The sequence below is a fragment of the Moschus berezovskii genome, chromosome 2, assembly GCF_049115385.1.
Source record: "Moschus berezovskii isolate FMDL1 chromosome 2, NW_MosBer_1.0, whole genome shotgun sequence".
Lineage (NCBI taxonomy): Eukaryota > Metazoa > Chordata > Mammalia > Artiodactyla > Moschidae > Moschus > Moschus berezovskii.
Genome location: NC_142461.1, coordinates 7,752,808 through 7,769,279, shown reverse-complemented (window position 1 = coordinate 7,769,279; position 16,472 = coordinate 7,752,808). Strand labels below are relative to the sequence as shown.

General features: G+C 43.9%; 1 protein-coding gene across 2 annotated transcripts in view; it reads left to right on the top strand.

Moving 5' to 3' along the window:
• Window positions 1–16,472, top strand: part of STPG1 (sperm tail PG-rich repeat containing 1) — a 62,288-nt gene that overhangs the window by 9,035 nt on the left and 36,781 nt on the right. For both annotated transcript variants that reach the window (XM_088843568.1, XM_088843563.1), the window contains one exon: window positions 8,101–8,219. In XM_088843568.1, the coding sequence (XP_088699694.1) occupies window positions 8,101–8,219 (119 nt within the window). The remainder of the gene's footprint in view (window positions 1–8,100; window positions 8,220–16,472) is intronic.

Sequence of the window (16,472 nt, the reverse complement as noted above, 5' to 3'; positions counted from 1 at the left end):
TCTCTCTCAGCCCATGCACTCCTCTGTTCAGTTCAGTCCAGTTCAGTCGCTCAGTCGTGTCCGACTCTCCGCGACCCCATGAATCACAGCACGCCAGGCCTCCCTGTCCATCACCAACTCCCGGAGTTCACTCAAACTCATGTCCACAGAGTCGGTGATGCCATGGTTCTGTTAGTATGCACCAATCCTGGACTACACCTGGACCTGGGGAATCATGGCTGAGGCTGCAAATTTTGACATCCTCACTTACTCCACCACTGTTTCTTTTGGAGGGGGTGGTTATTACCACCTCCCTGGTGGGCTTCTACAGTCTCTGCTGCTGTCAGGCCCAGAGCTGGACCTTTCTTCCTTCCACCTTTTGATATATTGCTGTCTCTTTTTCTTGAATACTTTCAAATTGAAGCTTCCGGTATATTCAGAAAATAAATCATAATTGTACAGCCTAATGGTCACAAAGAAACCACCACTTACAGAGTCACTTCTCAGACCCAGAAACAGACACTCCACAGCATCCCAGAAGCCCTTGTCTTGCCCCTTCATGGGCACTGTCCCTCTTCTCTGCAAGTGTCAACACCATAGCTCACCTGACTTTTAATGTCAGGTTACTTTAATTACTTTAGTCTGTTTTGAACTTCCTATAAATTGGAATCATACATACACTCCCTGTCCATTGCCAGCTCCTGGAGTTTAGTCAAACTCACGTCCATTGAGTCCATGATGCCATCCAACCACCTCATCCTCTGTCGACCCCTTCTCCTCCCACCTTCAATCTTTCCCAGCATCAGGGTCTTTTCAGATGAGTCAGTATGAATCATATAGTATGAACTCTTTCCTCTCAGGCTTTTTTCCCTTATGTTATGTTTGAGAGATGTAACTTCATGTTTCATGTTATTAGTAATTAGTTCGTTTTCATTGCTGTGAAGTTTTTCTTTGACTGTACTATAAATTTTTTCTCTCTTATACTGTTGAAGGACATTTAGATTGTTTCCAGTTTTGAGCCATGACTAAAAGCTTTTATAACTATTCTTCTTCTTGTCTTTTGGGACATACGTGTATATACTCTTTGGGTCTATACCTAGGAGAATTGCCGGGTCCCTGCGTTTATGATCAGCTTATTTGATACTACCAGTTTTCCAAAGTGGATGTGCCAATTTTACTTCCTTGCAAGCGGTGTATGAGAATTCCAATTGCTCCACATCGTCACCATCATTTTTAGCTCATGCTCTTAATCTGTATTGTCCTTTGGTTAGTAAGATTGAGCACTTTTTCATATGTTGGCTTATCTTTAGGATATTCTCTTTGGAGAAGTGATTGTTCAAGCTTTTTCTATTGGGTTTTTCTTTTCTTAGGCGTCCTTAAAAACATACTAGAAATACATCCTTTTTGGCTATATGTAAATAACTTCCCTGAGTCTGTGACTTTCCTTTACATTCTCTTCAGTTCAGTTCAGTCGCTCAGTCATGTCCGACTCTTTGCGACCCCATGGACTGCAGCACGCCAGGCCTCCCTGTCCATCACCAACTCCCGGAGTTTACTCAAACTCATGTCCATTGAGTCGGTGATGCCATCCAGCCATCTCATCCTCTGGCGTCCCCTTCTCCTCCCACCTTCAATCTTTCCCAGCATCAGGGTCTTTTCAGATGAGTCAGTTCTTCACTTTAGGTGGCTAAAATATTGGAGCTTCAGCTTCAGCGGCAGTCCTTCCAATGACTATTCAGGACTGGTCTCCTCCAGGATGGACTGGTGGTGCACTAATAAAGAGGAGCTCTTGATTTTACTATAGCCCATTTTACTAATATCAGTATTTCGCCTTTTAGTTAGTGTATGAAAGTGAAATTGCTGCTCAGTGTCCAACTCTTTGCAATCCCATGGACTGTAGCCTGCCAGGCCCCTCTGTCCATGAAATTCTCCAGATAAGAATACTGGAGTGGGTAGCCATTCCCTTCTTCAGGAAATCTTCCCAACCCAGGAACTGAACCTGGATTTTCCTCAATGCAGGCAGATTCTTTACCATCTGAGCCACTAGGGAAGCCCCATAGGTAGTGTATATGTCTGTCCTATTTAAAAAATCTTTGCCTATCTCAAAATAGATTTTTTCTAATAACTGTATTATTTTACCTTTCATGTCTAGACCTCTGATTCACTTGGAGTTGTTTGTGTGTATGATATGAAAATGTCCAAATCTATTGTTTTCAATATGTATATCTAATTACCCAGCACCATTGATTGAAGGAGCATTCTTTTCCGGCCACTCCGTATTGCTATCTTTGTTGTAAACCGTGTCTATGTATATGCAGGTCTGCTTCTGTATTCTTTAGGCTGTTCAAATACCACCCTTAATTACTGTATCTATATAACATGCTTTTTTTTTAATCTAGTAGCATAAGTCCTTCAACCATGTACTGTATTTATCTTGGCTACTCTTGGCTGCACTCAATTTCCATATAAGTTTCATTATTGATTTATTTACGGCTGCACTGGGTCTTGGTTGCTCTACGTGGGCTTTCTCTGGTTTCGTGAGTGGCGGCTATTCTTTACTTGTGGTGTGCGGGCTTCTCATTGTGGCAGCTTCTTGTGGAGCACTGGTTTGGGCTCGGCATTTGCAGCATGTGGGCCTAGTCGCTCCTTGGCTTGTGAGATCTCAGCTCCCAGACCAGGACTGAACCCGTGTCCGCTGCAGTGGCAGGTCCCTCCATATAAATTTTAGAATCAGCACGTTAATGTCCTAAAAAAATCCCTATTGTCGTTTTGATTTAGATTGCATTGATTCTTGAAGTCAAGTTAGGGATAATTTACATCTTTACAGCATTGGGTCCCCCAGTCCATGTATATCCTTTCTTTTATTTAAGTCTTCTTAAATTTTTCCCAATAACGTTTTATAGTTATCTATGTAGAGGACTTGCATATCTTCTACATATCTGTTCTAAGCATTTGATTTTTATACCATTGTAAATGGTACTATTTTCATTTCATTTTGTAATTGCTTGCTGCTGGTATCAAAATAAAATAAATTATTTTTTTGTATACTGACCTTGCCAAATTCAGTTATTATGTTTAATACATTACCTACAGATTCTTTTGAAATTTCTTCATATACAACCTTATCATCTAAGAATAAAAACGGCTTTATTTCCTTCTTTTCTCATCTTATATATTTTTATTTGCTTTTCTCAGCCTCTGCACTGGTCAGAGTCCTTCAGGAAAATGTTGAGCAGAAGCAGTCAGCCCGGTTTCATGCTCTATCTTAAGAGAAATCTTTCAGAATTATGTTTGCTACAGGCTTTTGTCATCGATACCCTCTATCAGATTAAGGAAATTTTCTTCTTTTCCTAGTTTGCTAGGGTTTGCTTTTAATCACAGAACACTGAGTTTTATAAAGTGCTATTTCCATCTACTACACAGACACTTTACCACAAAAAAAGGAGAAGCAAGTAGCAATTAGCATATGAAGAGACGCTCTGCTTCATTATCCAATAAGCATATGCAAATTAAGGCCACAGTAAGATGCCTTTACACACCTAAAGGAATGGCTGGAATTTGAAAGACTGCCCATTGTCACAGAGGATGTGAAAGAACAGTAATTCTTATACACTCATAGTGGAGATGTGCAAAAGTGCAACAAAGTTAGAAAAGAGTTTGGCAGTTTCTTAAAAAGTTAAAGTTATGAAAGTGTGTTGATTGCTCAGTCGTGCCCGACTCTTTGCGACCCCATGGACTGTAGCCTACCAGGCTTCTCTGTCCATGGGATTCCCCTGGCAAGAACACTGGAGTCGGTTGCCATTCCCTTCTCCAGGGGATCTTCCCGACCCAGGGATCAAACCAGGGTCTCCCGCATTGCAGGCGGACTCTCCATCTGAGCCACAAGGAAGCCCCTCCCCCCAAAAATGTATAATCATCCAGACCAAAAAAAGTACGTATTATGTGATTCCATTCTGCATCTGTGGAGATGATCATATAGTTTTTCTTTTCTAGTTTGTCGATATGGTGAATTACATCGATTTTCAAATGTTAATCTATCAAGTGAGGGATGAACCTCGTTTCATCATGGCATATCATCTTTTTTGTGTACTGTTGAGTTTAATTTGCTAGCATTTTTATAAGAATTTCTGCATGTATATTTATGGGAGTTAATGATCTATGATGATTCCCCCTCGCCTCCTGTAGTAACTCTGTCTGGTTTTGGTATCGGGATAATAAGTGGCCTCATAGACTGATTTGGGAAAGAGCTTTTCTGTTCAGTTTTCTAGAATAGATTGTATAGAACTGATAGGTGAAGTGTTCTATGAATGTCAGTTTGGTCAAGTTAGGTAATTGTATTGTCAAGTCTCTGTATCTTTATTGATCTTCTACCTACTTGTTTAAATTATTGAGGGAGGGATTTTGAAATCTCTGACAAGTATTGTAGATTTTCTATTTCTTCATGCAGTGCTATCATTTTTTATTTCCTATATTTTGAATTTCTTGTTACTGAGTATATCAGAGTTTAGAATTGTTATATTCTTTTTCGGAATTGAATGCTTTATCATTATGAAATTACTATACCCTCTCTATTGCAGATAATATTTTTTGCTCTGAAATCTGCTTTGTCTGACATTAATATCTAGCTTTGTTTTGATAGGACAGTGTATCTTTTCCTCATACTTTTACTTTTAACCTAATCCTGGGTTTATATCAATATTTAGAGTCTGTATCTTGCATACACCATGTAGTTAGGTCTTTCTTTTTTATCCATCTCAACCATCTCTGTCTTTTAACTGGAATGTTTAGACTTTAAATTTAATGTGATTATTGGTGTGTGAGCTTAATCCTACCATCTATTAGCTTTCTATTTGTCTCATCTGCTCTTTTTTAAAATTTTTTAGAAAGATTTTGGTTGCGCTGGGTCTTTGTTGCGGCGTGCGGGCTTTCTCTGGTTGTCGTAAGGGGGCTTCTCTAGCTGCAGAACACAGGCTCTAGAGCACTCAGGTTCAGAAGTTGGAGCGCACAGGCTTAGTTGCCCCAGAGCATGTGGGAATCTTAGTTCCCCAAAGCAATACCCATATCTCCTGCCTTGGAAGGCTGATGCTTAACCACCGGACCACCAGGGAAGTCTCAGCCCCATCTGTTCTTTATTTACGCTTTCTGGATGTTTTTGTATTGAATATATATTTTTTTGTTTGTTTGTTTCTATTTCTTTCCTTTGTTGGCGTTTTAGGAATAACTCTGCAGTGTTTTCATAGTGTTGCTTTGGAGCGAGGATTGCAAACTTTGGCCACTGGGGCCTAATCGGACACGCTGCCTGTTTCTATAAGTAAAATTTAATTGGAACATAGTTACGCCTATTTGTTTATGCGCTGTCTGTGGCTCTTTCACTCTATAATGGCAGAGTTGAATGGCTGCAACAGAGACTATACAGCCTTATATATTTACTATCTGGCCCTTACAGAAAACATTTGCTGATCTGTACTATAGAGTTTATAATACACATCTTCAATATACATCAATATGCATCTTTGAGCTGTTGTTATCAAACTTCTACATACATTATAAATGCCACATTAGTTTTATTTTTGCTTTAAATAGTTAGTTTAGGAATGATTCAAATATTATATTTACATCTAAATGTATCAATATATACTCAAGGTTCTAAATTTTACATTTACCTACATATTTACTATTTCCAGCACTCTTCATTCCTTTATGTAGTTCCAGATTTCTCACTGGTATCGTTTTTCTTTTGCCTGAAGGACTCTTTTCATTTCTTATAGTTCCAGTTTGCTGGTGATTAATTCTTTCGGTTTTTGCGTGTCATCAAAAATCTTTATTTGGCATTCATCTTTAAGAGATATTTTTACTGGGTACAGGATTCTAGAGTGACAGTTTTTCCCTTCTGGTATTTTACAAAATTCTGACAGTAAATATATTTGTTCCTTTGTGTATAATGTGTCTTTTTATTCTTCTTCCTGATTTTAACATTTTCTACTTCTTTTAAAAAGAAATTTGATTATTATGTGCCTTGGAATAGTTTATTTCTTATGTCACGTGCTTGAGGTTCACTGACTTTCTTGGGTCTGTGGGTTTATTTATATCAAATTTGGAAAATTTCAGCCGCTTTTTTCTTGACATTTTTTTTCCTAGTTCCGCTCTCCCACCTTGCTTCTTTGGAGAGCCCAGGTGCATGTATGTTCCTTGACATTTCCAAACAGTTCACTGATACTCTGTATTTATTTTTTTTGGTCCTTTTTCTCTCTGTGTTTTGTTTTGGATAGTTTCTATTTCAACATCGTCAGGTTCACTCATCTTTTTTTTCTGCAGTATCTAGTCTACTGTTAATCTTATCTTGTGGTGGTGGTTTAGTTGCTAAGTCATGTCCAACTCTTTCGGCTCCATGGACTGTAGTCCACCAGGTCCTCTGTCCATGGGATTTCCCTGGCAAAAATACTGGAGTGGGTTGCCATTTCCTTCCCCAGGGGATCTTCCTGACCCAGGGATCGAACCCAGCTCTCTTGCATTGGCAGGTGGATTCTTTAACGACTGAACTGCCAGGGAAGCCCCTTATCTAGTGTATTTTTAATCTCAGATTTTTTAGTTTTCACCCTCAGGAGTTTGATTTTGAGATCCAAATCAAACTTTATGTCTCCCGTGTACCTTCTTAATGTGTTCAATCTTTTTTCTACCTTCTTGAACATATCTAATACAATTATTATTGTAATAATGTTTTATTAATAATGTAATAATGTTCTTGAATTCTGTCATCTATATCATTTCTGAATTGGATTTGATCACTTGTTTATTTTTTCCTCACTATGAATTGTATTTTTTTCCTTTGCATGCCCATCAATTTTTTTAATCAAATGCCAGATAGTTTTACCTGTTGAGTACTGTATGTTTTAGTAGTCCTACAAATTGTTATGCTTTGTTCTGGGATGCAGTTGAATAACTTGGAAACAGTTTGACCTTTTCAAGTCTTGCTTTTAAGTTTCATTAGCTGGAACCAGAGCAACACTTAGTCTAAGGGTAATTTTGCCCTGGGCTTCCCAGCTAGTACGGTGGTAAAGAAGCCATCTGCCAATGCAGGAGAAACACAAGAGACAAGGGTTTGATCCCTGGGTCAGGAAGATTCCCCTGGAGAAGGAAATGGCAACCCACTCCAGTATTCTTGCCTGGAAAATTCCATGAACAGAGGAGCCTGGCGGGCTACAAAGAGTCTGATGTGACTGAGCACACAGCACACAATGTTGCCCTATCTCTGAGGCAAAACCCTTCTGCCTATTTTCCTTCTGTTGCACGAATTATGAGGTTTTCCACTCTGACTTGTGGGGACGAGAGTGGCTGCTGTTCCCCGTGTTCAGGCCTTGTTATCCCACCCTGATGTTTTTCAGCTGAGTGTCTTCCCAGCCTTGGGGAGCTTTCTCGTGTGCCTGTGCTGATCGGCACTCAGGAAACTGCTTGAGGGGAGCCCGGTGCGGGCCTCCAGAATTCCTTCTCTGTGCAGCTGTCTTTTCTCTGCACCATTCATGGGGAGTGGGAGAAAAAGGCGGAGTTTATATATCGTTGACACCTCACAATCCAGACAGATAAAAACTTGTCTTCTATAAATGGTCCTCTTCTGCTGTTTCATCCCAAGTCTGCTCAAAGCAGAAACCTAAACATATTTGTCTTGCATTGTGTCCTGAAGAGTGACCAGGAGCCCCATTCTGAGATTCATCAACCCCGCTTTATCTTTATGGTGCATTGCTCACCCGTGACTCCGGGCTGAGGAAGAGCGAAGGCTCTCTGTTCCCCTGCCTGGCTTCTCTTCAAGGCTGCCCCAGACGGTTTTGTGTCCCGTTTCTCCTTGGCGAGACTGCCTTTCCTGTCAGATCCTTCCTCTTCTCTGGGACAAAATGCTTCGGCTGTGTGACGAAGTCTCACTAGTTTAAGAGCTGGGGAGGGGGAGGGGGGAACACCAAAACACTACCAAGAGGGCCTTTAAGAAAATCCAGCTTCACGTTTATCTCTTGTCCAAAGGCAGGTTTCTCGTTTATTCCACTTAAAATGTTAACGTATAGCTCTGTGTTTTGTGCATGCGTCAGTCATTCTTTGTTTTGAGCTCATTTTTATTCTGTTTTTATTGTTTAGGTTTTACTGCTGCATATCCAACACAATCCTCCATTCCTTATAAATATCAGCCTTTGATAATTCCAGAATCAGAAAAAAAGGGATTTAATAGTCAAGCCAAGAGATTTTACCACAAACAGGTAACGAAAGGCCTTGTCTTACTTTTAGTCCGGATTTTAGCGAGTCTGCCTTGTGCGTCTGTCCCCATGACCAGCAGAGGGCAGTGTCACCCGAGGGGCCGCAGCGCCCTCTATGCCGTGTGCTCCGACCAGATTGTAAGAGTGAGCCTAAAGGATATGAAGTCCAGTGGGAAATAACATGATTTTACTTCATATACCACAGATTTTTGTATTTTCCATTTTCATAATAATTAAAAAAATACATTTCTCCTTAAAATTTTTTTGGTTTCTTACCAGAGATTTTTGCATTTTTCATTTTCATAATAATTTTAAAAAATACATTTCTTCTTAAAATTTTTTTGGTTTCTTGGGCCATACTGAAACCAAAAAAAATTTAACAAGAAATGTATTTAAAATTATTATGAAAATGAAAAATACAAAAATCTCTGGTATGTGAAGTAAAAGGTAAAAACCCTTTTTTCCCTCTCTCCCCAGCCTTATTCAAAACTTGACAGGAACTAACAAGACTTTCTTCAAATAATAAAAGGTGTAGCTCAGGAGGCAAAGAATCCACCTGCAATGCAGGAGCCCCGGGTTCGATCCATGGGCAGGGAAGATCCCCTGGAGGAAGGAACAGCTACCCACTCCAGTGTTCTTGCCTAGAGAATATCATGGACAGACCATGGGGTCGCAAAGAGTCGGACACGACTGAGCCACTAACACACACACAATAAATGCACAATTACCTTTGTGGTGATACATCCCCTCTTTTTCTTAAGCGTCAACAGGGTGTTATGTAATGTTTCTGCATTTCCCCCAGTCTCACCTTCTTCCCCAAATATCTGTGTGTCTTTTCCTCTCTGATCTGGAGGATTCTGCATGGCTCCTGGGGGAGGTGGTCCCCTGGTAACTTGAAATTTCACCCTCTGCAGGCCCAGGTCTGACGTTCTCTCTCCTCACCAGCAGGGGGCGGAAGCAACTCACAGACGCCAGAGCCTTTAAAAATCCTGCCTTTATTCTAACTAGGACCTTCAGCAGCACCTTCAGAATAGCATTCTTTTGGAGGAGTCGTCATGTCAGTTACCTTTCGCTGCATTCTAAAAATGTTTTTCATCCTACCCCCGCGGCCACGGTGGCGAGAGGGAACAGGGAGGTCTGGGTCCTGAACTCGGATGAGTCCTTCGCAAGCCACGTGCCCTTTGGCCTGTTTCTTCTTAAGCAAGAGCGCTCAGCTAGAGAATGTTTAAGTTCCTTCTACTTCTGCTATTTTAGGATTCCAAGAGAGCAAATAATATAGCGTGTGTACATACATACACACACATATTTTTAATTACTTGTAGGTTTTCTCCAAAGGTGATAAATAAGCTATTTCTTTACTCAAGAGTTTTCTCCCTTCTCTCTTATGTTTTAACTGTCCCTTTGTCTCTCCCTTTTGGTCTGGTTTTCCGTTTGTCCATTTACTGAGCATATACTGTCCATCTCTCCGATATCTGCAGCATGCCCTCCAAGAGGGAGGGGACATAGGTATACCCATGGCTGACTCATGTTGACGTTTGGCAGAAAACGACACAATTCTGTAAAGCAATTATCCTTCTATTAAAAAAAAAGAATAGCAGCCACCATTTACTGATGCTTCCTATGAGTGAAATCAGTTTTAGACCGTATTTCTAATTCTGAGAACAATGCTAAAAGGAAGGGTTTATACTTTTAACAGAAGAGAAAACTGGGGCTTAGGGAAGTTAAATGACCCACCAAGGTCTCACAATGCAGGATTTGGCTCATAAGAGCCCTCTCGTGAATAGTTGCTGAATCAGTGTTGAAAGAATTAGACCTCAAACCCAGGCTCAACTCGTTCCAAAACCTCACGCTCTGTCTACACACAACACACACCTCCCTCTGTGGCCTGCAGAGTCATCAAGTCCATCTATGACAGTGAGCCAGCGCATTTTGAAAAGGCCCCCCCGGACAGACCAAGCTCAAAACAGGGGAAGGCGTCACATGTGCAGGCCCCGTTCCACCTGATCACGGTCTGAAGACTCAAATCCAGAGATGTGAATGGTCTGGTTTTTAAAGTCTGCATTTTCAACTACTATTGAGAAAGTAGAAATGTCTACTTTCTACTTTGTAGGAATTGTTCTCTTGAAGGAATCAAGGTGTCAGCCAGCCAGAGCTGTAGGCAGCATCTGATATAGAGAGAAATAGCTCAGAAATTTGATCCCTACTTTTTAAACGTGGTCTTGTCGGTTCGACAACGTGAAAACGTTCATCTAAACATTTGAAAGCATTTTGTAAATAAGTATGGAACTTTAGGAAAAGGGCATGGGATCCATAAACCAGGTCCCCGGAGTTCTGTTATTAGCTGTGTGGCTTTAGACTACTCCCTTGACTTTCTGTGGGCTTCAATTTCCTCATCTGATATATACAATTCAGATTATTATAATTTTTTAGGTTCTTTAAGCTGTAAAAACAAGAAAAAAAAAACCTTTAATCCACACTCACAATTCTCATTCTTCCTGAAGAAACTTGAGCATTGAGAAGCTAAGAATCCTGTTTAACATCGCCCGATAATTTAGTGAGGCAACACAAATTAAAAGCAGATTTTAAAACTCCAGTGTCTCACCACCCTTCTTATAACATTAATTGTACACACCCTGGGCCTGATCTCATAACTTGGTTGTGTCCTCACATCAGTCCTGTGACCCATTTAGCGCAACTTTAACGCAGAGAATGAGTGCCCTCTGAAACATGCGCTTACCTTAATCAGACTTCTGCAGAGAAACCTCAGGACGCCACAGCCCAGCTCGCATTCCCCGTAAGAATCTGACTGCTGGGTACAAGGAATCCTTCCTGAGCTCGGTGTCTGGACTGGCAATTTTGGCTGCTAGGAGTGAAGTCTGCTTCCCCGAACATTTTACAATTATTTACAGACTCTGCATGCATGAAGAGACATGCCTAATCTAGGACCAAGCCCAGCCCAGCAACCCGAAGGACACTTGCCTCTTCTGCCTCCCCAGTTCTGTCCCCCGTCACCGTGGGCTGTGGTCACTGTTTCCCAAGCTGGCTAACACTGAGGACACCCACTTAAAGTCTTTGCATCTCCATTTCCTCATCTCAAAAATAAGGACGTTATATCAATCGTAGGTAAGCCCCCTTGGCAGGGACCCCTACTCCATAACCCTAAACTTGATTGGTTCCTCCCAGGCACAGGTGAATGCGTACTGATAGTGTACAGACACCCGTCTTTGGGGAGGGTGTGTGTGTCCTACCAGTAGCCACGATTTTAAAATATATGTTTTTTTCAGACAGAGCCTGACGGCAAATCCACCCTCCTTGTGGTAAGTAGAACAGTGTTTAATTTGTGATGAAACTGAAAAATTAGCACTGTTCGCTTATTACCTTGATAAGGCACCAGACCAGGGATATTTCACACGTCAGAGATTTTTTGATGAAAGGAAGTTCAGTTTGCAGAGGCCACCGTGTTCAGGGAGATAAGCCCCCTGCATGGCCCTCTCCGTTGCATGCTTGAAGCTGCAGTGGGCTCTGCCTGACTTTCCTGCTCTGGAAGCCTTTCCTCCACATCAGCCTCCAGCACTTCCTTGGGAGTCTGCAGGGCACACAGGTGGGAAGAGCAAACCCTTGGTTGGCACAGACAGCACACCAGGCTCCCCTCTAAGATGTGGCGCTTCTGACCTCATTTAATCCCCATAATCACCGTAAGCTAAGTCCTACCGTTACCCCCACCCTTCAGATAATGAACCCCAAGACATAAAGAGGGTTAAGTAACTTGCATAGCCAGGGTCAGGCGGAGTGAGGGCCACCCAAGCAGCAGGTCCAAGCTCCCAGACTGTTCCCCGGCATCTTGGCGGGGGTTTAGGGGGGCGGCTTGGGAGGGGGAGCGGGAGGCATGGAGAACGCACACCCTCCCCTGAATGCCCCCCACCTTCAGCTTGGTGGGGCAGTAACGGGCATGCACATCTTACCAGTGTCCTTTCCAGATCCCAAAGCTCCTCAGGAGTTGTCGAATGAGTGACCCCATCTCAACTCCAGGCCTTTCTCATCGAGTCGGGGTAACTCACGCCATCCACCTTACATTGTTTTGCCGCGTCTCCTGTTCTGTTTCTAGAGCCTATGTACGGGCTGCCAACCAGTCGTGCCTGTACCCTGGCTTCTTAGCCCAGCCCTGACCCTCAGCAGGCTTGAGTGTGTGCTTGCTGCATTAAGTTTTTACCCAGATTCCACTCAGGATTTCCAGGGACTGCTAATGAGCTGACACCAGATTTAACAAGGAGGCGTGCATGCTCAGTCGCTCAGTTGTGTCCGACTCTTTGCCACCCCACGGACTGTAGCCCACCAGGCCCCTCTGTCCATGGAACTGATGTGGGTTGCCATTTTCTTCTCCAGGGGATCTTCCTGACCCAGGGATCGAACCTGTTTCTCTTGTGTGTCCCGCACTGGCAGGCAGGCTCTTTTACCACTGCGCTACCTGGGAAGCCCTAACAAAGAGGAGGGCTCTGCCAAAGAGGGACGTGGGTGCTCAGAGATGAGACCCATGTAATCTGATGCTTTGAAAATGCAGGTTTGGCTTCTCTTGTCTGTGTTTCCAACCCAGCCAGGCCAGTGATGGGCAAAGAACTTTGATGGCAGACATTAGTGTATGGAGTTGGGGGGTAGTGGGGAGGAAGGGGAAGAAAGCAGAAAAGAAGAAGAGTGTCTTACAAGGGGCACATCTCAGAACTGTAGACAGTTTGGACCAGAAGGGCTTCAGTGACCCCTGAATCTCCGGGCACAGCAGAGGGGCCCCATCTGTGACAGGATCCCATGCTGACGCCCTTTGGTGGAGCAGGTAAAAAGGAATCGCTGCTGCTTTTCTTTTTTTAATGATTTTTTTACAATAATTTTTATTGGAGTATAGGTGCTTTACAACGTTGTGTTTCTGCTGTGCAGCAAAGTGAATCAGCTATATGTATAAGTATACCCGCCTTTTTTGGATTTCCTTCCCACTTAGGTCACCACAGAGCATGGGCAGAGTTCCCTGTGCTATGGAGCAGGTTCTCATTAGTTATCTATTCTGTATGTAGTATCAACAGTGTGTATAGTCTCCCAGGTCATCCATCCCCTCCCTTTCCCCCTTGGAATCTGTACTTTTGTTCCCTGTCTGTGTCTCTGTTTCTGCTTTGTAAATAAGATACTCCTTGCCAGTTTTTTCAGATTCCACATATATGTGTTAATCCCTAATACTTGTTTTCCTGTGGCTGCCTTACTTCAGTTAATATGACAGTCTCTAGGTCCACGCATGTCTCCACAAATGACCCGATTTGTTCCTTTGTATGACTGAGTAGTATTCCACTGCACACCTTCTTTACCCATTCCTCTGTCAATGGCACCTGGGTGGCTTCCGTGTCCTGGCTACTGTAAGGAGTGCTGCAGTGAGCATCGGGGTGCATGTACCTTCTCAAACGATGGCTTTCTCTGGGTGGGGAATTGCTGCTTGAAGCCGCTGCCAGCTCAGGCCTCCTTTCCCTAGACTCCTCGTGGGGGCCCAGAGTGCAAACCCAAGATCTGGACACCCACTCTGCCTCTTCACAGGATCACAGGGGAGGGGACTGAGGCCCAGTGAGGGGGCGTGCCCTGGGGTCCGGCGCCATCCCTCCTGTCTGCTGGCCCATGCTCGCCTTGCAACCGTGGCCACGTGAACCTGTAAAAAGGCTTTCTAGCCCTCGATGAAGTCAATAGGCAGATGGATGCTTTGTCCCAAGACCCTGAGACCAGAGGCATTTGTAAACGGCGGTTGCTCCCTTGGAAACCCCACATTTCTGTGCAGTTTTGCCAGTGGGTTAGCCACAGGCCAGGCTCTGTTTCCACCTCCAGCGTGCCTTCCTCCTGTTGTGTACCTCCAGCCCTTTGGCAAAAGCCTAGTTTCTGCTCATCTAGTGCACTCCTGAGAACACGAGCTAGCCACCCCTAAGCTGACCAAAACAGGGCAGACATCCCTGAAGGCTCAAAAGGCAGCTCTAGTGGGAGCTTCGGCCAGGGATCCAGCAGAGACCACATTTTCCAATCTGGAAGTGGGTTGGCAAACCTGAAAGTCTTGGTTGGACAGAGTCTATGAAATCAAAACTAAAGAACCCAGGCTGTGTGCAGACGTAACTGGCTCCAGGCTGTGGGTCACTAGCCTCTTCCATAGCCCCCCATACCATCTAGGGTGAGGAGGTCAATGCCCAGCTCCCTCTCTTCCCCTCCTCCTCATCACCTCTTTAAATCTGTCCCAAGGTCAAATGAAGGTTGATCTGTGTCCTGCCCTTGGCGAGTGCTAAGGCTGACCATGGGACTTTGTGTGTGTGTGCATGTGCAGTCCCTCGGTGGTGTCTGACTTTCTGCAACCACATGGACTGTAGACCTCCAGGCTCCTCCGTCCATGGAATTTTCCAGGCAAGAATACTGGAGTGGGTTGCCATTTCCTGCTCCAGGGGATCTTCCTGACCCAGGGATTGACCCCTCTTTTGTCTCCTGCATTGGCAGGCGGATTCTTTACCACTTTGACACCTGGGAAGCCCCGCCTTCAAAAGGGTGCATTTCCACCCAGCGTTGCCCGTGTGTCTTGAGCGGGAGGTGGGAGAACACTGGCCAGCCATCTCTCACTCCGTCCTTACTCTGAAGCTCTTTTAACCCCTGAGGGGAGGTCCTAGTTTCACTGAGGCTGTGTGGACTAGTAATGATGAAGCTGGTGGGATGTCCATTGACTCATTCAATCCTCACGCTGTGATGCAGACCCAGGGACAACAGGTGCAGCCCTTGCCCAGATCTTCCCTTGGAACAAACACTCAAAAAGCAGTCAGCAGAGCTCAAGTGAATAGTTCTCTTCCCTTCTCCCTCCGTATACCCATTTTATTGGATTGGCTTCTTGGATTTTCACCTCCTTCGTTTTCATCTTGGCCAAGAAGCCAAGGGCTGGCTGAGTTTACACCAGCTTTGACTTGGGTTCTTGCTCCCTGGGAGATGCTGAGAGGTCAGAACTCATCCACATCCGTAATGTTAGTCACATGAACTGTTATCCCAAGGTGAAAGATTGGACTGGCATTTCCCGTCTGCCACCTCTAACATTTGTTGGAGAACCCTTGAATTCTCTGCAGCTGGACCTTTCCCTCTGGGCAGCTTGGAAACCAACTCGGTGTAGAGTGCAGGTTGTGGTGTGCTGGTAAACCACCTCTTCCCTCCACAAAGAGAAGTCCTGATGAATAGTGTTTGCCAATGTCTGTGGTGTAAACACCCTCACCCTGGTCAGTTTCAAGCGGTACCACTAGCAACGTTTCCGAATATTTAACAGTTGCCCTTATGAGCCGCCACCAGCCAACCTGCTGCCTGGAGGACCCTTCTAGGATATTCACTAAGTGCAAACAGACAGCACACTCTCCCTCCAGGGTAAGAGATGACAGTTCTCTTCCTGTTTGTCCTAGACACAAACCAGTTTGCAGCATGGTGCAATTAAAACATGATTAAGGTCCAGTAGGGTTGCCAGATTTAGCAAGTAAAAATACAGGATTCCTAACTAATTTAGAATTTCAGATAAATAGCTAACTGTTTTGTATAAGTGTATCCCAAATATTGATTGGGCCCTAGTTATACTAAAACAGTGTTTTGTTGTTTATCTGAAATTCAAATTTGACCAGGCAGGGTGGGATGGAGCAGCCTTGCAGGCTTGTGCTTTAGCTGGCAACCCTAGCCCCTCAGACTCACAGAGGTGGGCAGAAAATTCTTGTGGGCTGATGCTGGTATCGGGAGTGTGGCAGGAGACTGGGGGCTGGAGATTTACAAGACTCTTTCTTCTTTAAACCTGGAAAAGTCACAGTTACATTTCCTGCTTCCACTTCCCTCCCTGGAGGGACTCCGGAAGCTACAAGGTACCCAAAGGCATTTAGTGCAGCATCTTCAATTTACATGTGAGGAAACTGAGGTCTGGAGAGCTCAAGATCACTTAGCTAGTAGCAGCACCGATGCTAGAATTCCTGAATCCAAACTCAGTGGGACTGTTTTTCCTTCTACCCTGCACATTTTACCCTACACTCATCTGAGAGATAGTTTGTCTTAACGGTCAAGAGCAGACTCCCCTGGATTCAGATTCGGGCTCTGACCATTACTAGCTTCGTGACTTTGGACCTCATCCCTTTGGGTTCTGCCTTCTCATCTTTAACGTGGGGATTAAATGTGTGAGTGAGTCTAGAACAGTGCCCGGCACGCAGTGACCATCAATAAACACGTCCGTCCTGCAAACAGCCC